At 35.5% G+C, this 25,721-nt stretch overlaps 1 protein-coding gene across 7 annotated transcripts in view; it reads right to left on the bottom strand.

The window, feature by feature from the left end:
* Positions 1-25,721, bottom strand: part of OXR1 (oxidation resistance 1) — a 489,515-nt gene that overhangs the window by 68,210 nt on the left and 395,584 nt on the right. For all 7 annotated transcript variants that reach the window (XM_034966478.4, XM_057303073.2, XM_034966479.4 and 4 more), the window contains 3 exons: positions 6,429-6,511; positions 2,412-2,519; positions 1,359-1,472 (listed from right to left, as the gene is read on the bottom strand). In XM_034966478.4, coding sequence (XP_034822369.1) covers positions 1,359-1,472; positions 2,412-2,519; positions 6,429-6,511 — 305 coding nt within the window. The remainder of the gene's footprint in view (positions 1-1,358; positions 1,473-2,411; positions 2,520-6,428; positions 6,512-25,721) is intronic.

The raw sequence follows: 25,721 nt of genomic DNA, 5'->3' as shown, positions 1-25,721 counted from the left end.
AATCTCTTACCTCTTTTTTTTTTTTATCTATCCCAGGGACAAAGAATTTACTCATATCACTGGCCAAATTACAGGAAGTTTTTTGGTCCATCTTTGACAGTAGCTAAGTCACTGAGGATTAAAAGATCATTCACATAACTTTATCCTCTCCATCTCTTTCAGTCAAATGGCAAAAGTAAGAAGGGGCACATTTTCACACAGGTTGAGGCCTGGCCTTGTTGCTCCCTTAACTTTCAACATTTTGTTTTCTTTGCTCTTATATCTTCCAAGAAAGCCAGTAGACAGGCAGATTTAGGTTAAAGCCGAGGAACAGGAAGAGACTCCACAGGTTTCTAGTCAGGCATGATGCTACAGCTTAGATTTTCATCATTCTGCTTTAGGGTTTGAAACACAGGCTAAATTAACCTAAGGCTACGTAGTTACTTTGTCATTGCCCCTTATGAGTACATCTCTTTGTAAGTCCCATGGGAAAATGGCATGGCTATGTTCAAAAAGGTATTGTGTCATTTGGTAAGTAATACCTACCATTAAAACCTGACTTCTATTCTTATCAATGATGACAACAAATGTAATATATTCCTTTCATGTGACTGCATTCTAAAGCATAGTATTGCCATAATTATATAAATAAGATATCCAACAAATAAATGAAAAAGGCCTCATTTCTCTCTCTCTCTCTCACACACACAAACACACACACATGCAGAAAAAAGTTCCCAGGCAAGGAGAAAAATAGTTATTAATAATATCATGTAATTTATTCTATGAAAGGCAAAGAAATATATAATTCCTTTCAGAAGATTTTAATCAAAATTATTAAATGAAGTTTAGTTCCCTGAAGTTCATTTGTAAAATGTAAGTTATTAGAACACTCATTCCTTAGAAATGCTAGATAAATTAATCTACTATGTCAATTCTTGGATGACTAAGATGATAAATTATTTTTTTAAAGGCAATGTGTCAAAATTAAACTCACTTAAGAGTTCTAAGTACTATATACTCATTTATTTATAGATGAAATAAACATCAAATTGGACATGAACTTCCTCTACTGTGATAATGTCATGTTTTTTGGGTAAGATTCCTTTGTAAGTTAAATTATATATGTTCTTTAAAAAATAAGAGTTGATGAATATTTTTGGCCCACAACCACCACCTACAAAGGTAAGTCAATTTAAGCTATATGGTTTCATAAGAATGTCTTATTTTTAAAGTTGGGATTTACAAACTTAAGCAACAAAATAAAAAGGAAATATTTCATTCTAACCATAGTCAAAATGGAATGTAAAAAACAAGACAGTCAATGTAGACAAAGTGAGATTTCTTCATAGCCATCTTTGCAAAGCAGAGATACTTACAGTGGTCTTATCAAATTCAGCCTCAGATGATGTTGGTGACAGAGGACTTACGGGGCTTAGAGATGGAGAGCTCTCAACACTGGAGACATATTCAGGATCAGGAACATACAGAACCTGTAAGAAAACATTCACACAAAGATTTAGTTAAAATGAAGTGTTAATAATTAGATGGTGTTCTATAAGCAAGCACTATTAACAATTACCAATTAAATAGAAAAACATAAAAATTTTCAAATTATAAGAATATAAAAACATTTTTAAAAAAGAACCTTTAAAATCAGTTTAGACACATTTGATAATATATACGGCTGGAATAGGGTGAGGAAATATTAATTGTCATACACTATAGAGGTGTCACTCCTAAAGGACAATTTGGCAATAGCTAGCAAAATTTAACGTGCACATATCCTCTGATATAGTAACTTTACTTCTAAGAATTCACCCTACAGAAATACTTACATTTAAAGAAAAACAGATGTGTACAGGCATGTTTACTACAGCACTATTGACCTTAGCAAAAGAGTAGAAATAGTCTAATGCTTTAAATAAGTATGATATATCAATACAATGTAATACTATGCACGCGTGAAAAAGTCTGAACTAGAACTGTGATTAAATATAACACTTTCCAAGAATCAAAGTTAAATTAAAACACAACAACAACAACAAAAGTAGGCTAGATTATTCCTGAAAGAAATGCAAACTGGCAACTGGTTGCTTCTGGAAAAGAAACTGAAAGTTTGAGATGGAGGGATGCCTTACTTTGATAAAGTAATTTTTTATCATATGCATATATTGTTCTGAATATTTTAAAAAGCTCATTGTAACTATATTTAAAAAGAAAAATCTACAATTATTTTCAATATGTATTAAAAAAGAAACTAATACAGACATAAAACAGTTAATTTTCTCTTACATGGCCAATATGATTTGTTAAAAGCACATATAAAATTATTCTCAAATTTTCTATATTATTAACTACAGTAAAATAAATACTTTCTGCCTTTCTGTTTAATGTTTCTAAACATCAGCACATTAAAAAAAAGATACTACCTGTCCAGTAACAACTGCTCGGGAGAATAACTTATTTAATTGAACAAGTTCGTTAGGTGTTGTATCAAATTTCAGGGCTATGCTATTCAAAGAATCCCTTGATTCAACCTGTTTAAAAGAAAAAATAAATTATTTCAATGTTTAAACAGAAAAACTAAACTATAATATTTAATGAGCATTAATATATCTAGGGACCAGCTTACATTTGATTAACAACTGGTATTGTCATCTTTGAAAATAACTGTCAAGAAACACTGTGTTTTGTTAGCAAATGCTCTTAATCTATTACAATACAGAGTAAAGGCTTCATCACAATACATTTACGTGTAGGTCTCTACTTCAAGTAATTTCAAAAAACAAAACATAATTTAAAAGTCAAAAACTGATTATTTTCATTTTACAAAGGTTTTAAAATAATACACTATTCCTTTGAATAGTTTCTAAAATATATGTGACTTCTAGCAACATACTAATTTCATTTTTGCAAAGTACACCTGTATTGAACTCAAAATGATCTTTATGCATATATTCTGTCATTGCACATATAAATTAGAAAAATATTTGAACTAAAGTTGAGTAATTTAGTTCTGAATCATTCGTATGTTTCCATGATCATATGTGTAGAAATTATAAGTAATGAGATTTCATCAATTACCCTAAAAGAAAATGTCACTTGGTCAATATAATATAACCACTTAAAGTCCCCATTACACAAGGCATTAAGAGAGCTCTAAAGAAGGCCGGGCGCGGTGGCTCACACCTGTAATCCCAGCACTTTGAGAGGCCGAGGCAGGTGGATCACGAGGTCAGGAGATCGAGAACATCCTGGCTAACACGGTGAAACCCCGTCTCTACTAAAAAAAAAAAAAAAAATGAGCAGAGTGTGGTGGCGGCGCCTGTAGTCCCAGCTACTCGGGAGGCTGAGGCAGGAGAATGGCGTGAACCCAGGAGACCGAGCTTGCAGTGAGCCGAGATTGCGCCACTGCACTCCAGTCTGGGCAACAGGGCGAGACTCTGTCTCAAAAAAAAAAAAAAAAAAAAAGAGAGCTCTGAAGAAAACACAAATAAGTGCAACTAAAAGTCGTTTTGCACAAGGAATTTACAATCTAGTTGGAAACTAAGATAGAAAAGGTTATGCAAAAGATGAACAATTTAAAATGGAATAATGAATGCAATAGAAGTTTTGAGTATGAATAAAAGCACCATGTAATCCAAATTTTCCAGAAAAGACTACAGAAAAGAAATGATTTAAAGCTGGGTCTTGAAGAAGGGTTGGGAATTTGAAAAGTAGAGAGAAAGGAATGAACTTTCAAAGTGAAGATAACAGAACTGACATAGTTAAGAGACAGAAAAGCATAACATATTTGTGGGATACTGTCCTCTTCCTCCTAAACCATCCAGAGTAGACTCATGAAGCACAAATTTTTAGGAAGGTGATTACATGGAGTTAAGTCTCTAAAAACGATTAAGAGGCATTCAGAGGTCAGACATGGTAGATCATGCCTGTAATTCCAGCATTTTGGAAGGCTGAGGCAGGTGGATCACTTGAGCCCAGGAGTCCAAGACCAGCTTGGACAACATGGCAAAATCCTATCTTGACAAAAAATACAAAAATTAGCTGGGCGTGGTGGTGCATGCCTGTAGTCCCAGCTACTCAGGAAGCTGAGGTGGGAGGATCACTTGAGCCTGGGAAGTTGAGGCTGCAGTGAGCTGTGATAGCACCACACTCCAGCCTGGGCGACAAAGCAAGACCCTGTCTCCAGAAAACAAAATAAAATAAAATAAAAAAAGAGGCATTTAGAATTAGGTTATAGAAGATTTCAAAAGTCAAGAAAAGCAGGTGCGTGTGCATTTGTTTGTGTATGTAAAACAATAATATACATATTTTCCTTAATGGTTTTATAAAACCAAATGTATGCCAAATATTTGGGTTAATACAATAATAATCTAGTTCTGCCTACATCCTTCTATGCAAACTTCCCCATCTACACAATGTACTGATACAAAACCTATGTTACCGAGATAATATATATAAAAGGTCTCTGTAAACAAATGATATTTTGCAGTAAAATCTGTAAGTTTACCAAGTACTTTCATAATTAATAATAACACATTTTATTCTCACAGTGATTCTATTAAATGAGATGATGAAGGTAACAAAACAGCCCAAGTGGCATCTCATATTACTGGCATCAGGGCTAGGATTACTGGAACAAGAAAGAGAAAGGATGCAGAAAAACAAAGATAAGGTTTAAAGTAATAAAAATGTAAAGAAAGAAATTAAGGTACAAGATTTCAACTAAGACTCAAGAGAAGACATTCATGGATTGAATGGAGTTGTGGTGACAGCAGTAGCAGTACGTCAGGGAAGCAAATGTGAATGAGCAAACTGATGCTGACTCTAAAGACTGCAACCTGAATGAATAACAAACTGAAAGGGAACGGAAATGAGAAAATCAGGAATTGTGGAAGGATGGAGGAAGAAGAATTGGTAAGAGGTTTCCATAATATGTTTAGTATGAAGTGATAGTAGGAAATGCAAGCAACTAGAAAGGGAGGGATAGAAAAAAAGTTTGAGTCTCACTCCACATAGTTTATAAAGTTCTTAAGCACTCCAAGTAATAGAATGTCAATAGAAAAGCAAAAAGAAACAAGGGACCACTCACATTGGGAATTAAGAAGAGGCAAACACCTAGCAAAGTAGACAGAAGATACAATCAAAATAATAGCAAGGTCAACAAAGCATAATGATAGCAAAATGTAGTACAATTAGTTTCAATAAAAAATTAGAGTTCTGGAGAAACAAAATAGAGAAAGGAGGAGAAAATGGCAATCAAAGATAATTACCAAGAATTCTTCTAGAATTTATGAGTGACATGATTTCTTAGGCTGAAGAAACACAATAAACATGATAAAAACATGTATATATCTAAATTTTTCATATTGACACTGCAGAATTGTAAAGACAAAGAAGAAATTTTAAAGGTTACCTATAAAAAACTTATTTGAACTTATTTTCTCAATTATGCAGAGAAGGTACAAACACACGCAATTTGAGTTTAAAATATGCTGTGAGATTATCTTGATATTAGTAAATTTTATTTCATCCTAAATTATATGATTCCCAACCTTTTAAAAATATTTAAAATCTCACACTGTCCGCTATATACGAATGGTATATCAAAATAGAGTATAAATTAGAATTTTGATAATTTGTTCAATTTTAAAGATGCATGGAAAATAAGAGTCAAACCAAGACTGGACGGTTTCATAATGACACAAATGCTAAATTAATGTTTAAAATTGCTGTTCTCCTTAATACAGTTATGTTAGAAAAACACAGAATAACAAAATTAAGCTCAGTTAAAAGTGCTTTACAACACGTTAACATTATCCAAATAAACAATCTTTACATTCAATCAAATATGCAGCATACCATACACCAAAGCTGATTTCTCACTTCAGTTTCCCAGAGTAACCAGAAATGTGAAAAGCCAGCTGACTGCAGGGAGATTTGAAGTTCATTTCAAGAATACAGAAAAAAAAAAAAAGCTCAATGTTTAGAGCTAAAGGGAGTTAGCTATAAATAAATACAAATGATTTAATGTGGAAGGTTATACTGGAAGATTAACATCAACTTTTCTTTTATGTATCCCATCTGCCATTATAACTATCACTAGCACTGCTGCGAATATAATGAAGATCACATTTCTAAAAAACTAAATATTTTCCTAAAAGCCTAACCTAATAAAAATTATTGGCCCATGGGAACTCTCTCAGTAAACTATCATCTATATTAAATTAAATTTTCTAGGATAACTAACTTTATATCTCAGTAAAATTTCTCTTTAAAGAAAAAAACAACAACTAAAAAATAAAACAATTATCCAAAGTGAAATACAGATTTTTAAAAATAAGGCAATTAACAATGCTTGTCTTATTTATAGTATAAACAGAGAATGTCTTAAAGAAGACTCTTACAAAGAAAAATAGCTTTTTCGAAAGCAAATAACTTACAGTATACTCAATAGTCCCTTTAGGTTTCTGAAAAGACATTCGTCTTCCATCTTTCTTGTCTAGGGTCTTCTTTTGGCCAGTGTCTGGGAAAAAAAGGCAAAATTCCTATTAAATTCATCTTTCTTTCAGAGTAATGTCAAGGACTACTGAATAGAGCTCTTTGGGCAGATGTCTAATTTACTAGTAATACAGCTTACTCCCTGGGATGCTCTGCTGTAAAAATCAAGCAACTGTCAAAAAAAAGGAACTGAACTTCCTACTTGCTTGCTTTAGGAACTTAACTAGTATGAACCACTAGAATAATTGCAAGTCAACGCAAAACATAATTGTCAACAGAAAGGAAGTCATTAAAAACTAAATTACAATTTATTTCAACAGATTTAACCTGATTATAATACCAACACATTTTAAGATACATTATATATTTTTAAAATACATCTTTCAAGATATATATTATTATTTTCCAAATAAGAAATTGTAACATTAGTTCTCACAGGAAAAAATTTTTCTACAAGTCATAATGAAAAATAGTCTTCTCTATGGAATTAAATTATGAACTTTCATATTAACATGCCATGAAGTAAATCAAGGTGTGCTTTCATATAGAAACATACATTTGAACATTTAATTTCAGATTGAATGCCAATTATTAATATTTTTCATTTGCTTATCAAGACTTCCTTGAATGTTTCATTATCATCAAGATTAGCGAAACTGCTTCCCTTTAAATTTTGTATTAGTGTTAACCTTCTCATCTATACTTCATGTAATAACAACACTGAATTAATAAAACACCACTCCTACCTAAACATAAAAATTATTAAAATGAAATCTAAAAAACTAAATAAATCACAAAATTAAATAAGATAGTAAACATGGCAAAATGCTACATTTACTTTACCCTCAAAATTTACCAAAATTAAAAATTATAGTTTTCAAAGAAAATTTATGGTTCAACCTAAGACCATATAATCTAGAAAATATCTATTTCATTGTTCTCCCTCTATCTAAACTTAAATGGCATTTTGACCATACAAGAGTTTATGTTGACCTAATCATCTCAGCTGTCGGGTGAATGGTTCTAAACAAGCACTAAAAAATAATAATAATATCAAAATCCCCAAAAAGGACAATTACCTCTGCAATGCTTTAAAAAACTATCCTAAAACCTTCCTGATCACCCAGCTAACCCAAGTCCCTGTTATTAGTCACATAGTATCTTTACGTCTCCTTCACAGCATCTGACACAGTGTTAAGTTAATATTTGGGCTTTAAATCCCTTCCACTAAATTGTAACCTCCAAAACATTGCCTTTCTTCCACAAAGCCTCCTCAGTGCCTAACTAGGGGCCTGACACATGGCAAGCATCTAATAAAGTAATGTTCTGAAGCAACAACTTGAACTATACTTTGAACTACCAAAACTATTATGAACTGCCATTAATTTTCCATAAAGAAAAGTAGAGAAAGAATTATGGTTCATCCATTACAACTCTAGGAAAAAAAGTATGCAGAGATACACACACACACACGCGCGCATACATACACATATTCTACTTTTGTATCCTAAATATTTAAAGAACTCTTAAAAACTAGGGAAAAAATAATGCAGGTGAAAATATGCACAAAAGATATAATCAGACAATTCACAAGAGGATGTAAAAATGTCCTTAAACATGTAATAATGTTGTTCAATCTCACTCATAATTAGATAAATGCAAATTTAAACTATACTGAAATATCATTTCACACCTATTGGGTTGGTAAAAACTCAAAAGAAGTTTGGTCACATACTGTTTGACAGTAGGAAATGAGATATTCTTCTGCATTCCTGGTGGCAATGCAATATGGTAGAATTTTTATAAAGAATATTATTTTTGCTTATCAAAGTATTCTAATTCTTCTACACCGAATAGTTTATATTTAAATTTGCTTCTCTAATGAGAAAATGCAAACATTAAAACTATTTTAAGATAAAATAAGTTTTAAAGAATTTATTTTTATTTTAAACAACTGAAAATGTATTAAAATAAAATTCGATTTATTTTTGAATAATTTATGTTTTAAATAATTTTTAAATGATTTCTTTGAATAGCAAAAGAACCAAAAACACTCCTCATTTTGCAATTTAAACTTCTCAAGCAATGCAATATACAATTACAGATTACCTTTAACTAATAATATACCCTTCCTTAATTGATTTTAGGAGTAACCCTTAGTTTGTATTTACTTTGCCTAATAGCTTTTCAATCTGTGTTTCATAATATCCCAATAATTCATTAAACATGTTTGCAAGTTTGCAATTGCTCTGTAATTTTCAAAAGCTCACCACAGAATGCAGTTCAGGGCAAGAAAACTAATGTACTAACTTTCTACACTTTAAAGTTTGAAAAACAAATGGAAAATATTCTCTTTACTAATTAAAAATTATAAAATATTATGCAATAATTACATATTATAAAAACAGTTCTAAATTTTAATAATTAATATTAAAATGTTTATTCACAGATATAAATACCAAAGCACATAAAATAAACTATTTGTTTTCTTCCATCAATATGAAAGTACAATCAAATAATCACAACATTTGAGAGCAGCTAGAGAAAAAGGCCAGGTCACCTACAAAGGGAAGTCCATCAGACTAACAGCAGACCTCTCAGCTGAAACCCTACAAGCCAGAAGAGATTGGGGGCCAATATTCATCATTCTTAAAGAAAAAAAATTCCAACCCAGAATTTCACATCTGGCCAAACTAAGCTATATAAGGGAAGGAGAAATAAGATCCTTTCCATAAGAGCAAATGCCGAGAGTACTGGTTAGCATCAGAACTGCCTTAAAAGAACCCTAAAATATGGAAAGGAAAGACCATTACCAGACACTACAAAAACACAATGAAGTACACAGACCAGGGACATTATAAAACCATCACATACACAAGCCTGCAAAATAACCAGCTAACATCATGACAGGATAAAATCCACACATAACAATACTAACCTTAAATGTAAGTGGGCTAAATGTCCCAATGAAAAGACGGAGTGGCAAGCTGGATAAGACACCAAGAACACTGATATGCTGCCTTCAAGAGATCCATCTCACATGCAATGACAGACATAGGCTCAAAATAAAGGTATGCAGGAAAATCTGCCAATCAAATGGAAAACAGAAAAAAGCAGAGGTTGCAATTCTAGTTTCTGACAAAACTAGGATTTAAATCTAGTTTTAAACTAAGACTTTAAACCAACAAAGATCAAAAAAGACAAAGAAGGGCATTACATAATGCTAAAGGGTTCAATTCGTAAGATCTAACTATCCTAGATATATATATGCACACAACACAGGAGCACTCAGATTCATAAAGCAAGTTCTTAGAGACCTACAAAGAGACTTATACTCCCAAACGATAATACTCAGAGACTTTAACACCCCACTGACAATATTAGACAGATCACTGAGACAGAAAATTAACAAAGATATTTAAGACCAGAACTCAGCACTGGAGCAAATGGACCTAATCTCTACAGAACTCTCCACCCAAAAACAACAGAATATACATTGTCACATGGCACATACTCTAAAACTGATCACATATTCAGAAGTAAAACACTCCTCAACAAATGCAAAAGGACTAAAATCATAACAAACAGTCTCTTGGACCACAGCAAAATCAAATTAGAAAAATTAGACTAAGAAATTCACTCAAAACTATACAATTACATGGAAATTGAATAATCTGCTCCTGAATGACTTTTGGGTAAATAATGAAATTAAGGCAGAAATCAAGAAGTTCTTTGCAACTAATAAGAACAAAGATATAACATACCAGAATCTCTGGGACACAGCTAAGATAGTGTTAAGAGGGAAACTTATAAGATGTATAAATTTTGTAAATGCCCCATATATGCTTGAAAATAATGTATACTCTGCACTGCAGGGTTTAGTGTTTTATATATGTGTATGCATACATGCACACACATGTATTTACATATCCATGAGGTCAAGTTTGTGGACTGTGTTAGTCAAATTCTGTATATTTGTATTGATTTGTTTTTGTCTGATTATTCTGTTACCAATGGAGGTTGTTAATATCTCTCACTCTAAATTATGGGTTATTTGGTTCCCAGTAGGTCTCCCTACTTTGCTTTTTATACACTGGGACCATGTTATTAGGCTCATACAAATCAAAAATTATATCTTCCTGGAAAATTAAACTTTTTCTCAGAATACTGTTTCCATAAAGTATTCTTTGTCTAATATTAATGTACCAATTCTCTTTTCATTAGTTTCTGCTTTTTCTTTCTACTCTCAACATTTCTGTATCCTTATGTATTAGTCTGTTCTCACACTGCTATAAAGAACTGCTCAAGACTGGATAATTTAGAAAGGAAAGAGGTTTAATTGACAGTTCCACATGGCTGGGGAGGCCTCAGCTTAAGTCATAGCGGAAGGCAAAGGGGAACCAGGCACCTTTTTCACAAGGCAGCATGAGGAAGAATGAACTCAGGAGGAACTACCAAACACTTATAAAACCATCACATCTCATGAGAACTCACTATCACAAGAACAGCATTAGGGAAACCACCCCCATGATCCAATTACCTCCACCTGGTTTCTCCCTTAACACAGGGAGAGTATGGGGATAATATTTCAAGATGAGATTTGGGTGGGGACACAAAGCCAAACCATATCATTCTGCCCCTGGCCCCTCCCAAATTTCATGTCCCTTTCACATTTCAAAGCCAATCATGCCTTCCCAACAGTCTCCCAAAGTCTTAATTCACTCCAGCATTAACCCTAAAATCCAAGTCCAAAGTCTTATCCGAGACAAGGCAAGTTCCTTCTGCCTATAAGCCTGTAAAATCAAAAGCAAGTTAGTTACTTCCAAGACACAATGTGGGTACAGACATTGGGTAAATGTCTCTGTTCCAAATGGTAGAAATAGGCAAACCAAAGGGACTACAGGTCCCACGCAAGTCCAAAATCTGGCAGGGCAGTCATTAAATCTTAAAGTTTCAAAATAATCTCCTTTGACTCCATGTCTCACATCCAGGTCACACTGATGCAAGAGGTGAGCTCCCATGGCCTTGAGCAGTTCCACCCCTGTGGCTTGGCAGGGTACAGCCCCTCTCCCAGCTGCTTTCGCTAGCTGGCATTGAGTGCCTACAACTTTTCCAGGTGCACAGTGCAAGCTGTCAGTGGATTTACCATTCTGAGGTCTGGAGGAAGATAGGCCTCTTCTCACAGCTCCACTGGGCAGGGCCCCAGTAGAGACTCTAGGTGGGGGCTCTGACCCCACATTTCACTTCTGCACTGCCCTAGCAAAGGTTCTCCAAGAGGGCTCCACCCCTACAGCAAACTTCTGTCTGGACATCCAGGCGTTTGCATACATCCTCTGAAATCTAGACAGAGGTTCCCAAACCTCAATTCATGACTTCTGGGCACCCACAGGCACACCACCGCATGTAAGCCGCCAAGGCTTAGGACTTGTATCCTCTAAATAAATGGCCTGGGCTGTATGTTGGCCCTTTTTAGCCACAGCTGGGATTCAGGGCACTGTGTCCTGAAACTGCACAGAACAGCAAGGCCCTGGGTCTGGCCCATGAAACCATTTTTTTCTTCCTAAGCCTCCAGGCCTGTGATGGGAAGGGCAACCACGAAGGTCTCTGACATGCCCTGGAAACATTTTACCCATTGTCTTGGTGATTAACATTTGTCTCCTCGTTACTTAAGTAAGTATCTGCAGCTGGCTTGAATTTCTCCTCAGAAATGGGTTTTTCTTTTCTATTGCATTGTCAGGCTGCAAGTTGTCCAAACTTTTCAGCTCTGGTTCCCATTTAAACATAAGCTTCAAATCCAAACCATCTCTTTGTGAATCCATAAAACTGACTGATTTTAAGGTCACCCAGGTCACCTCTCGAACACTTCGCTGCTTAGAAATTTCTTCTGCTAGATACCCTATATCATCTCTCTCACGTTCTGTATATCTCTAGGGCAGGGGCAAAATGCTACCAGTCTCTTTGTAAAGCACAGCAAGAGCCAACTTTATTCCAGTTCCCAACAAATTCCTCATCTCCATCTGAGACCACCTCAGCCTGGACTTCATTTACCATTATCACTATCAGCATTTTGGTAAAGCCATTCGACAAGTTTCTAGGAAGTTCCAAACTTTCCCACATCTTCCTGTCTTCTTCTGAGCCCTCCAAACTGTTCCAACCTCTGCCTGTTACCCAGTTCCAAAGTCGCTTCCACATTTTTGGGTATCTTTATAGCAGTACCCCACTTTGTAGTTCCAATTTACTGTATTAGTCTGTTCTCACACTGCTATAAAGAATTGCCCAAGACTGGGTAATTTAGAAAGGAAAGAGGTTTAACTAACTCACAGTTCTGCATGGGTGGAGAGGCCTCAGGAAATTTACAATCATAGCAGAAAGCAAAGGGGGAAGCAAGGCACCTTCTTTACAAGGTGGCAGGAGGGAGAATAAAGGCAGGAGGAATTATCAAACACTTATAAAACCATCAGATCTCATGAGACCTCACTATCACAAGAAGAACAGCATGGGGGAAACTGCCCCCATGATCCAATTCCCTCCACCTGGTTTCTCCCTTGATATGTGGGGATTATCGGGATTATAATCCAAGATGAGATTTGAGTGGGGACACAAAGCCTAACCATATGACGTTATGTTTCTGGTGTGTATCTAAGCAGGTCCTTTTTGTTTATTTCTTCTTTCTTTCCCTTCCTTCCTTTCTCCTTTCTTTTCTTTTTCTTTTCTCTCTCTCTCTTTCTTTCTTTCTTTGATGGAGTCTCACTTTGTTGCCCAGGCTGGAGTACAGTGGCACGATCTTGGCTCACTGCAACCCCAACCTCCCAGGTTGAAGCGATTCTTCTGCCTCCGCCTCCTGAGTAGCTGGGACTACAGGCACACGCCACCATGCCCAGCTAATTTTTTTTTTTTTTCATTTTTAGTAGAGACAGGGTTTCACTATATTGGTCAGGCTGGTCTCAAACTCCTGACCTCAAGCGATCCACTCACTTCGGCCTCCCAAAGTGTTGGAATTACAGGCATGAGCCACTGTGCCCAGCACTATTTGTTCTATTTTCTATTTGTCTACCTGTTCTTTTAGACTTCTCTCCTTTGTTGCCTTCCTTGGATTCAGTGTTTATTAACTCTGTTTTTTCCCCACATATCTGAAAGTTATACATTTTTTTAAACAATTATTTTAGTGGTCATCCCAGAGATAAAAAGTCTGAATTACTGACTCCTCACAGCCTTTTGTTATTATTATTATTATTATTATTATTATACTTTAAGTTCTAGGGTACATGTGCACAACATGCAGGTTTGTTACATATGTATCCATGTGCCATGTTGGTGTGCTGCACTCATTAACTCATCATTTACATTAGGTATATCTCCTAATGCTATCCCTCCCCCCTCCCCCCACCCCACGACAGGCCCTGGTGTGTGATGTTCCCCTTCCTGTGTCCAAGTGTTCTTGTTCTTCAATTCCCACCTATGAGTGAGAACATGCAGTGTTTGGTTTTCTGTCCTTGTGATAGTTTGCTGAGAATGATGGCTTCCAGCTTCATCCATGTCCCTGCAAAGGACATGAACTCATCATTTTTTATGGCTGCATAGTATTCCACGGTGTATATGTGCCACATTTTCTTAATCCAGTCTATCACTGATGGACATTCGGGTTGGTTCCAAGTCTTTGCTATTGTGAATAGTGCTGCAATAAGCATACGCTCACAGCCTCATATTAACTGGTACTTTTATCCTCTTCCCAGACAATGCCAGGATGTTAAAAACTGTCTGCCACTGCCAAGATATATGAAACAGTTTTACACGCTGAATACATGTGTATTTAAAAAACATTATTTTTAAGATAGTCAAGGTTGATTTAGTTTTGCTCTCATATTTATGGTTATTATTGTATCTCTGGGAAATTTCACAGGTCACAGAATTCTAGGTGGCAGGTATTTTCTTTTAACATTTTAAATCTATAGGTTCCCAGTTTTTTAGTTTTTACTGTGTCTGTTGAGAAATCAATGTCCATCTTAATGCTGTATGATTGAAGGTAGAAACACTATTTTTTCCTTTTTTTTTTTTTTTTTGCCTTTGGTGTGGTTTCCACTAGAGGTTGATAGGGATGCTTGAATCTGAATTAAAGTTTTTCTTTAGTTTGGACATTTTCAGCCATTCTTTTTTTTTTTTTTTTTTTTTTTTGAGACAGAGTCTCACTCTATCGCCCAGGCTGGAGTGCAGAGGTGCAATTTTGGCTCACTATAACCTCTGCCTGCCAGGTTCAAGCAATTCTTGTGCCTCAGCCTCCCAAATAGCTGGGACTACAGGCACGCACCACCACGCCTGATTTTTATATTTTTAGTAGAGACAGGGTTTCCCCATGTTGGCCAGCCATTCTCTCTTTAAATAATGCTTTTGCCCATTCTATCTCTCATCTACTTTTAGGATTCATATGTATACGTACATACATATTAGAACTTCTCACTGTATCTTGTATTGAACTTACCTTCTCCTATATTTTCCTTTCTTTCCTGTTTACTCTGAACATTCCCTTTTGACTTACCTTTCAGTTAGGGAATTCTTTCCTCTGCGGTGTCTAATTTGCTGCTAAATCCATCTACAAAGGTCCTAATTAGAGGGGTTGTATTTTTCACTTCTAGAATATCCATTTTTCTTTCTCATAGTTTGTAACTTTCTACAAAATTCTTAATCAGGTCAAAATTCTCAACATAGCTATTTTAAATCTGATAACTAGAATATCTAGAGTTACCGTGGGCCTGTTTCTATTCTCTATTGTGTCACATATCTTGTCATGTGCCTATTTTGTGTGCAGAACATAAAATTTGCAAAATCATCTGACGAAACATTTTGACATGTAGAAACTGGTAATTCTCCAGAGGGAATTAATGTTTGCTTCTGTCAAGTGCCTGAGGACACTAGTAATACCAGATCTTATTAATTAAGTTACAGAAATTTTGATAATTTGAAGCTGAAGTATCTTCCTAGGGAGGCCTAGCTACTTCAGTTTATCTTTCTCCCTAATGTACAACATTTTGGGGTCCAAAGTGAGAAGAGATCACTAGGGCCACCCATCCCCTGTGACAGGCCTTGCACTCTGGCCCGGTTCCATTATACCCACAGCCTGTCAAATGCACCTTTTGGTCTCTCAGTTCCTGTTTCAGGAATCAACACTTCCCCTGGTTGTAAAAAGCAATCAAATTGGAGTTCTCCCTCCTTAGACCTTTGTCCTCATTCAGATCCTATCCTACCCATACCACTTAGCTTTCTGATACCCTTAATAAAATGTTTGCTTTGTGTCCAGCTTTTTAAATTGTTCTCAGCAGGATAGTCTGAATTACCTAGCTTGCTATTACTAGACTCAGAACTCCTGAAGGACTTTCAAGCAGAGAATTAACAGAGCAGTATAAAACCTTTAAAAAAATCATTTTGGTAAAAAAATGGAAAGGTATGCTGTAGAAAGTCTGGAAATCATCAATGAACGTACTATGAGATCAGGTTTAATGTAATAAAAGACTCCTATTATAACTGAATATTACAATATTGATAACAGCTATGTATAAAAAGTTTGACTATTTAAAACATTGAGCTGCAAGTCAGTATTTTCAAAAACAGTAATATAGATACTAAAACTTCAAACACTTTAAAAGTATCTTCTAAACTAAAAAAAAAAAAAAACAGATTGCTGATTGTAGCTTTTCTAATAATTCTCTCAATAATGAGATACTAGGGGAAAAAACCTGTATTTTCAACATTCACTATTGACTCCTTATCCACGATCAAAACAAAAACAAAACAAAACCCCTCAATTTTCCCTCAAATCTAGTATCTATCTTTTTCTAGATACTACTCCATCTTTCTGCTTCTTTTCAGTTGAATTTTTGAAAGTAGAAATCTACTTTTACTGTCTTTACTCCATTATCTCCTACAGAATCCACAATGTATTGTAATATCTTCTCTTCCCCAGTTCACAATCCCCACCCTAAAATGAATAAATTAAATGGCAAATTTGATGGGCTTTTCCACTTTTATTTTATCTGATCTCTGTGAAACATCCAAGAGACTTCTGCATGTTCCTCTTTCCCTTTATTTGAAAGTATTTCACACTCCTCTTGGTCTCATACCCATTAATGTTCCTTTTTACTGCCCCTTTTCCTCCATCTGGACCTTAAAGTTGGCTCTCTTCTAAGTGAAAAGATCCATGATATTAAAGAGCTATAGAGCCTTGCTATTCAAAAGTGTGTTCCAGGGACCAGCTGCATTGACATCACCTAGAAGCTTACTGTGAATGTAAGATCTGAGGCTCAGTCCGGACCTACAGATTTACTATTGATTTGCACGCACAACACATTTGAGAGACATACAAATAGAGCTTCTGAAGAGATCAAAGACCTGCAGACTGCGTAAGTGACAGAAGAAATGGGCTTCCCTACATAACTTCATATTTGTGACAGTTAACACCAGCAGTTTTCAAATCTGTCAAACTAATATAATGGTTTCTAAATTAGTCATGGTGATAGACTATATTATTGTTACTAAGCCTGTATTCCTTCCTGTTGAGGAATATAAAATATACTTCACCATCCTATTGATGTCAGACATGGCCAACTTGCTTTGCCCAATGAACCATATGTGTCTTCCAGGTGGAAGTGTTTGGAGCCAAAATTGTACTTCTTAGCTCTCTTTTCTATCTCAAAACCAGAGATCTTCCAAATAGTGGCTGCTCCATCAACATGTATTCCAGAAGAAAGGTGTAATTCCTAAAAGATTATTCCACATAGATACATGTGGGCACATGAGTCAGGGTATTCCCATTTCTACTCTTAGTTACATTATTATGCTTGGGAGCTTAAAAAATTATTCAACAATTCATGCATAAAAAGCAAATCATCTACTAGGGGAAATGGAAAAGAATCTGGCTGGCTTGCATGAGACTTCTCTACTGAAACATTATTCAGTGCTATAAGACTGAAATTATGCCAATTGCATCAAAAACTCCAGAATCAAGGAGGACATTCTAAAAGGACATTCTAAAAGAGAATATAGAACAATAATAAGTTATAAAAAAGTGGTTGAAAAACTAAGTATGAATGTTACAAACATGGACAATGTAAAAATAGTAAAATGAGTAAATATTAGGATGTGAGAAGCAGAAAAATGAGAAATGAAACTGCTAATGTCATACCAAAGCATGGTTAAATATATCCCACCTAAAACTGAAACAAGATTGTAATAACAGTATCTGTAATTTTTTTTCTTTTTTTTTTTTTTTTAGAATTTGCTTAAATTTAGACACACCCCTTAGGAATTAACCTCTTGTGGTGAATAAGTATTATCTTTCATTCTGTCACTCCCTCCTTCTAACCACCCATCCATCCTTCTATATGTACATACACATAGAAGTGATCTTGGCAGTAATGTCTACCCAAATATTAACAGTATCTCTGGGTGACTGGATTAGAGGTGATTTTTAAAGTTCAGTATTTGCAACATATGACTTATTTATATATAGTATATATCAGGTTTATTTTAAAAATTAATTTCTTATAAAAGACTGGAAGCAAATATTCCACAATATTAATGGCTCTTAATTGTGGCATGTGAAAAAAGAATGATCATAATTCCAGTAGTTTATTTATTCCACAAGGACCTTGCCACACAGTCATTTTATCTTCAGCATCTTTCTCTCAGCATACAAACATGTCTTCCTTTTAGGAACTTTTCATTGTAAGTCACCTCAACTTTCCTAAGGTCTCAATACTATCCAGAGGTTGGCAGAAAACTTAAACATGCATTTCTTTTATTAACTTGCATCATAAAATAGGTGCATGCCCCAAGTACTTGTAAAGAAAAATAAATATATAAAAACCTGCTAAATTCAGCAAGAGTTTGATTGAGAGAAATATCATTAAGGAAAACAGAATGATGTAGAGTCCTTCACAACCTAAGTCAGTGGTTTTTAACCCTAGTTACATATTAGAATTCCGTAAGAAACTGTAAGTGGAGATCTTAAACAGAGATTTCAAGATCAAATCTTTGATTATAATCAGATCTTGGCATCAAAATTTTTTCATGGCTACCCAGGGAATTCTAATGTGTACCCTGCATTGGGACTCATTGCTATCAATGCTGCCCAATAAAACTTTCTGCAGTGGTAAAAATGTTTTATATCTGCCTTGTATAATATGGTAGCCACTAGCCATCTGTCTTGTGAGTACTTGAAATGTGTCTAGAGAGACTGAAAACTGAATTTTAAGTTTTACTTAATTAAATTAATTTACATTAAAATAGCTACATGTGCCTAGTCACAAAGATTATTTGCATAGCCAAATTTTAGTCAGGCTGCTGAACCTTCTCCTATGCCAATCTGTTCACTTCCTTATAAAACCCAGTTTCAGCAAGAATCATGTTAAGGTCAGTGTAGCAGGAACCCCCACCCCGATCCTGGATATCTGATTACCTTCCGTATCTGATCAGTTTTCTCATCCTCCACTGTCCAGGTGAAGTCTGATTACTCTGGCCTGCCTTCAGCAAGAATCCTGGTAGGTCAGTTTCACCATAATACCCCTTATTCCTGACGTTACCTCTTAGCAATTGTCCATCTATCTATCCTTACTCTACTCCTTGGCTAGAAATTCCCACTTGCCCATTTTGTATTTGGAGTTGAGCCCAATCTCTCTCCTCAACTACAAAATCTCATTGCCACAGTCCCTATCCCTATTGCAATGGTCCTGAATAAAGTCTGTCTTATTGTGCTTTAGGAAGTATTATCAAATAATTTTTCCTTTAACACTAGTTGCTACCATATTAGATAGAGCAAATACAGAATCCTGAATCCAAATTTCTCAATCCAGTTCCTCATTTGCATTAGCTGCAATTCAGATACTCAATAGCCATATTTGCCTAGTGGCTACCATACTGGCCATCACAGATACAGACCATTTTCATCACATCAAAAAATTCTATTGAGTAGTACTCTCAAAAAAATCCAAAACAGAGAGTCGTAACTATCTAAAATCTATAGTTTAAAATGTAAAACCTACCTCTCAGTTAAGATGGACTGTTAGATAACTGCATATTTGGATTAATTGTTTTCCCCTTGTACAGAAGTGCTTTTACTAACTTGCAGTTTAGAGCTACACCATTGAACTACATTCAAGATTTAATGGGTTTAAAAAAATTGAAAATAGATTTTTGAAACTGAAGTCTGTACTTACCATAAAAATAAGCTTTTTGGTTTGTTTTGCTTTATTACAGAGTTCCATGAGTTTTTTTTTGTTATATTCTCACTATAAGGAATAACTGTGTTTCTCCTGGCTGCCTAAGCAACAGGTTTATCTTTATCCTAGGGACACTGTGATTTATGGCTGATTACATTTCTTTCTTTCCATTTACTGCTAGAAAATAAAAGCCAATTTTTGTCCTTTCTCTAATGTATGTATTTGACCCTAAAACATGTTCCTTTTTTGTACTAGTATCACCTATTGAACAACATTTATAAAGAGTCTCCTAATGTAAGTTTCCTAGTGGCCATGAAATAAGCCTTCATACACAGAAAAACACTATCTGCAGTCACTTTACTTTTAATGTTAGATTTCTTGAAGTTAAAAATATAAAAACCTACTTTCCCTTAAGTCTTCTACCATAAAAAGTGCATTCTATTTATAATCTAGCAAATTTTAACACTTTCTAAGGTGCTTTAAATAGCTGACCAACTCATACTGGAAAATTAAATATCCCTAAATAATCCTGTTACAAACATGGGTAACTAAGTTCTCTTACATATATTACAGGTCCTTGAATAACATCGTTTTGTTATCATTGTTTTGTTTTAACATTGATAAGAAAAAAACATCAATTCCCAGACAAGGCCACTGTCTGTGTGGAGTTTACACATTCTACCCACATCTGTATAGGTTTTCTCTGGGTACTCCAGTTCCCTCCCACATCCAAAGATGTGCACATTAGCTTAATTAGCGTGTTTAAACTGTCCTAGTATGAATGTGTGTGTTTGTGTGCCTGTGTGTGTGTGTGACTGTGCCCTGAGGTGGAATGGTGTCCCGTCTAGGGCTGGTTCCCACCTTGTGCCATGAGCAGGACAGGATCCAGCCAACAGTGACTCTGAACTGGAATAATTGAGTAAATAATTCTCTTGTCTTTATTAATCTTTCTTTAATGTTTGTATAGTTCACATTTATTTCAATGTTTAATAATGGAAGTATTTTAGGTCTTTACTTACAAGTTTGCTAATGTTTTTGTGACCAGAAATATATGGTAGGAACCTAACTCTTGTTTACATCAATTAGCTTATGGTAAAATTGGTTTCTTTACACATCATTTTGCTTAAAAGTTGCAACTTCCACAAACCTATTGATGATGTCAAAGGAGGACTTACTATACTAAACTGCATTTATAAATTTACTATATTCTATTTTAAACACATTGCTTCTAACAAGTAAACCTCCTGAGAAAAATATTAAAAACCCTATACTAAGTTTTAAATATAATAAATGTTAAGTTCTTAAACATTCCAGTGGTTTCTAAGTTTAGCCAAATTGTTGCACCTTTCAACTTAAAATCCCAAGTCAAAAAACAATTACGCAAGTATGCATTTTAAATTATACTCTTAAGACTAATTTGTTGGCCACTTTTATAGGCCTAATTCTATGAAACAGAACAAATACCTTAAAGACCAAATACACTGATTATTCCTAGACTTAAGACAAAACTATTAATATAAGCATTTAATAAATTTCATCATTTCTATATTTACTTCTAACCTTCCCATGGATAAAAGACTTACCCACTAAGAAAAGTGTGGTTGCCAGACCAGCAGCATCAGCATTACTTAAGAACTTGTTAGAAATGCAAATTCTTAGCCACACAGAATCACAAATTCTAGGAGAGGTATTCAACAATATTTTTCTAACAAGCCCTTCAGGAGATGATTCTGTTGCATGCTGAAGTTTGAGAATCATCAGCTTATTTTAGAGGCAGTTTTGTTCTACAACATAGATAATACAGAACTTCCTATCAGCTATCCTGTGAGACAAGCAGCAATTCTAAAACAGGCAAATCAACCTCATGCCTGAGAACCACTGAACTAAATGATACACCATTAAGAAAGGCTAACTAGTTGGGAGTTACCACTAGAGCCCACTGAGGTTGCCGATCAAGTAGAGAGTATTCTCTTCTTCCCATCCGTCTTTAGGAAAAGAGATTAAAACTGGGGCCAGCTAGGGTTATCTTCTACCAACACTGTGAGTTTTTTGTTTTGTGGTGGTGGTGGTTGTTTTAAATAGTTACTGTAACAACTGGTACACTCCAGGTCTCTTAGAGCAGTGGTCCCCAGCCTTTACGGCACCAGAGACAGGCTTCATGGAAGACTATGGATTATGGACATGTGGGCAAGGGGTGGGGGATGGGGAGAGAGATGGCTTCTCAATGAAACTGTTCCACCTCAGATCATCAGGGATTAGACCTTGCATGTGCAGTTCACAATAAAGTTCACACTCCTATGAGAATCTAATGTCCCCACTGATCTAACAGGAGGCAGAGCTCAGGCAGTAATGCTGGCTCGCTTGCTGCTTACCTCCCGCTGTGCATCCTGGTTCCTAACAGGCCATGGACCAGGGCTGGGGACCCCTGCCTTAGAGGCACTTGGTCTTCCTGGGTTCAAGATAAACCATCATCTAACTCTTAACACATCATCTGAGGTGGCAATTTCCAACCTAATATATACCTAATTTTTCTCACACCCTCATTGGATTTTGCATTTCCAGCTCTGTCATTTTACTATCTTTCTAACTCTAAAGAACCTTCAATGACAATCCATCCTATCCTTTACAATCTTAACTAATTTAACTTTAATACCTTACATGATAGAATTTTAATTCTTCTCACATTTTTTTCCCTATCTCAAGGACTGTAACTCTTGCAAATACTAAGAAAACACCCAAATAAATTCTGAATTTCTCACTTCTTTCTTTGGCTCAGATTTTTCAAAAGGAAAATAGGATAATAAAAGTACTATCTCATCAGGTTTTTATTAGGATTAAATAAAAAACTTTTGCTCAGAGCCTGCCCCATTACAGCTATTGTTCTTGCTATAGGCTGAGTACCACTTATCTGAAATGCTTGGGAACAGGAGTGTTTTGGATTTTTTTGAATCTTCCTAAAGGATAGGATGGATTTGGAATATGTGCATTACTGATTGAGCATCCCAAATCCAAACATCCAAAATGCTCCAAAGAGCATTTCCTTTGAGCATCATGTAGGCCCTCAAAAAGTTTCAGATTTTGGACTTTCTGATTTGGGATGCTCAACCTGTATTACTACTTCTGTTATTACTACAAGTATCATTATCATCATCATCATCATCATCATCATCATCATCCCATTTATTGAAATAGACATTACCCCCAATCCAAGCAAAACATAATATTTTACACCCCCCAATATTAGGTTAGAAATCATTCTTATATACTCCCATAATATATTTTACATTCCATGCCCAATAACCAACACAGTTATAAATTCCTTGCCAATGTCTATTTTCCCAACTAGACAGGATCATTAATGAACCTCAGTACCCTCACCAGTAAAATGAAAATGCTACTATTAATTACCTCATAGGGTTGTTGCTGAGGGTTAACTTGTGCGTAAGACACAGCAAGCACTATATGTTTTGTCTATTATAATTATTATTCCATGTCTTGGTTTACATTTTCCATGATTATCAAAAGTGAACCAGTAACAAGAATATCAATCTCAGGCTTCTAAACGCTTCTCCTTCAGTTACAAAATTCAGTACATAGGATTTGCTTAATGTAAACCTAAAATGAAATTTCAGCAACACGGATAATCATTTAAAAAAATATTATTATTAAATAGTTTTTCCTTGACATGTCAAATAATTCAAGTCATAAAAATGTAATACGTTCCCATTTAACTTCATTTTTCATCAACTCTATTGATATACACACACATACCAGTAACATATATGCTATGAGGCAGAGCAGTTTTAGGTGCCCAGTACAACAATTTGCAACTAAGGTCTATGGTTGGTATTACCAGATGTTAATGTCCCAGATTCAAAGTTGAAAGAACTGTTGGCTACTGAAGTCAGTACTTCTGCATAGGAGTAGCCATTTTAGCAGAACTGTTCCATCACTGCTGCTACTACTGCTATCCACCATTGTCATCCTCCCACTAAGGGGCCAAAAAGGACTAAAATGAAAAAGTGGACCCCTGCTTCTATTCCTTCCCACATCCCAACATCAGAGGAGTTAATGCATCAAGAAGGGGTGGAGGCGAGTTTGTGAGAGCTAGACCACACCTCTTCTCCGCTACCAACCTAACTTGGAATGGGAACTGAGGTAGAAAGGTAAATGGAGATATAAATTGAATATGAGACTGAAATTTTTAAATAAATGGACCAAGTCTTAAATAACTGAAAGATAGTTTTAATTGCTAAAAATAAATGAAAAGAAAATGTAAAAGGGCTGAGTTGTGCTCAAAGAATCCTGTCACCAAGTGGGAAAATGAGGTTGATATAATAGGACAGCTTATGATAAAAACTATTTCATGTTTATATTACAGTAAGCTGAGTCTACACTAGTAAAATTTATCTATATTTATTACAATATAATCTAGTGAAGTGAGTACTTTTAAAGATTATACATTATGAGTTACAGTTATGCCCCCAAACAAGAGCTATATTTAAAGTTCAAAACAATTTTTAAAAATCAAAGCATAATGTACCCGTTAATCAGGAACAAGCATTGTATTTTAAGATGTTTCCTTTGTAATTGTTGTTAACTAGATCGATGGTGTGATAATGTCCTTAACATGTCTAAGTCTCAATTATGGTTTTCCTGAGAGGGCTATAATGGTGGAGCCAGCAAGCACTAAAAGCTGGTAAGAGCAAAAGCAGCCACCTTGGAGAGGAGTAAAGGAAGGAGAGACACTAACAGTTCAGTAAGTGGTTTGTTTATAGAAAGGGTAAACTCAGAAACATTGACCAAAGTTTTTTTTGTTTTTGGTTTGTTTGTTTGAGATGGAATCTTACTCTGTCACCCAGGCTGGAGTGCAGTGGTGTGATCTTGGCTCATGGCAACTTCCACCTCCCAGGTTCAAGCAATTCTCCTGCCTCAGCCTCCTGAGTAGCTGGGATTCCAGGAGTGTGCCACCATGCCCGGCTAATTTTTGTTTTTGTTTTATTTTTGAGATGGAGTCTCGTTCTGTGGCCCAGGCTGGAGTGCAGTGGGGTGATCGCACTGCAACCTTGCCTCCTGGGTTTAAGCGATTCTCCTGCCTCAGCCTCCCGGGTAGCTGGGATTACAGGCACGCACCACCACGCCCAGCTAATTTTTGTATTTTTAGTAGAGACAGGGTTTCACCATGTTGGCTAGGCTGGTCTCGAACTCCTGACCTCAGGTGATCCGCCCATCTCGGCCTCCCAAAGTGCTGGGATTACCGACGTGAGCCACCGCAACTGGCTGACATTTGACCAAAATTTTATCTGGTCTATCCTTAATCTGTCAATGGTGAAACTATCTTATCAACATCATTGCTGAACATGACTCCCTCCACCCCTTCTTGATGAGTAACTCCTCTGATGTTGGGTTGTGAGAAGGAACAGAAACAAGGTTCTACTTTTTCATCTTGGTGGATGAAAGGAGGAATAAGATCACTAACAACCAAGGGTTTCCTGGAATGCAGTCAATTTACATGTGTGAAAGTATCTGTAACAAGAAATACTCCTATAATACACAGGGCTTTTTAAAGAACTGAAGAAAGAATGATAGCAGGAAACTTAAGCAGCTATTAAGAAACTGAAATAAGAGTAGAAAGAGCAGAAGAAATCCTTCAAACAGACTGACAGACACTCATTCTAAAGGACACAAACACAAAGAACAACCCTAGAGCCAAAATCCATCTGAGAAGCAGCTGCAAAGCACAGAATTCTCATTTTAAACAAAGGCTAGCTGGAAACATATGAAGAATCATTTATTTTTCACTTGTGTATATATACACGTTGCCTCTCAAAAGTCAGCTAGTTTTCACTAATTCTGCTCCAAATGAAAATGCTCTAGAATAGAGAATTTTGAAATCACAAAATCCAACCTCATTTACAAAGAAGAAAATATAGGCCCAAAGACACTAAGTAACTTGTCCAAATTCTTTCAGGAAGTTAATGCTAGGACGTACCTGCCCACATGACTGTGGTCATACTTTGACCTCAC

The sequence above is a fragment of the Pan paniscus genome, chromosome 7 (assembly GCF_029289425.2).
Source record: "Pan paniscus chromosome 7, NHGRI_mPanPan1-v2.0_pri, whole genome shotgun sequence".
NCBI classification, from domain to species: Eukaryota; Metazoa; Chordata; class Mammalia; order Primates; family Hominidae; genus Pan; species Pan paniscus.
This window is presented reverse-complemented; position numbering and strand designations above follow the sequence as displayed.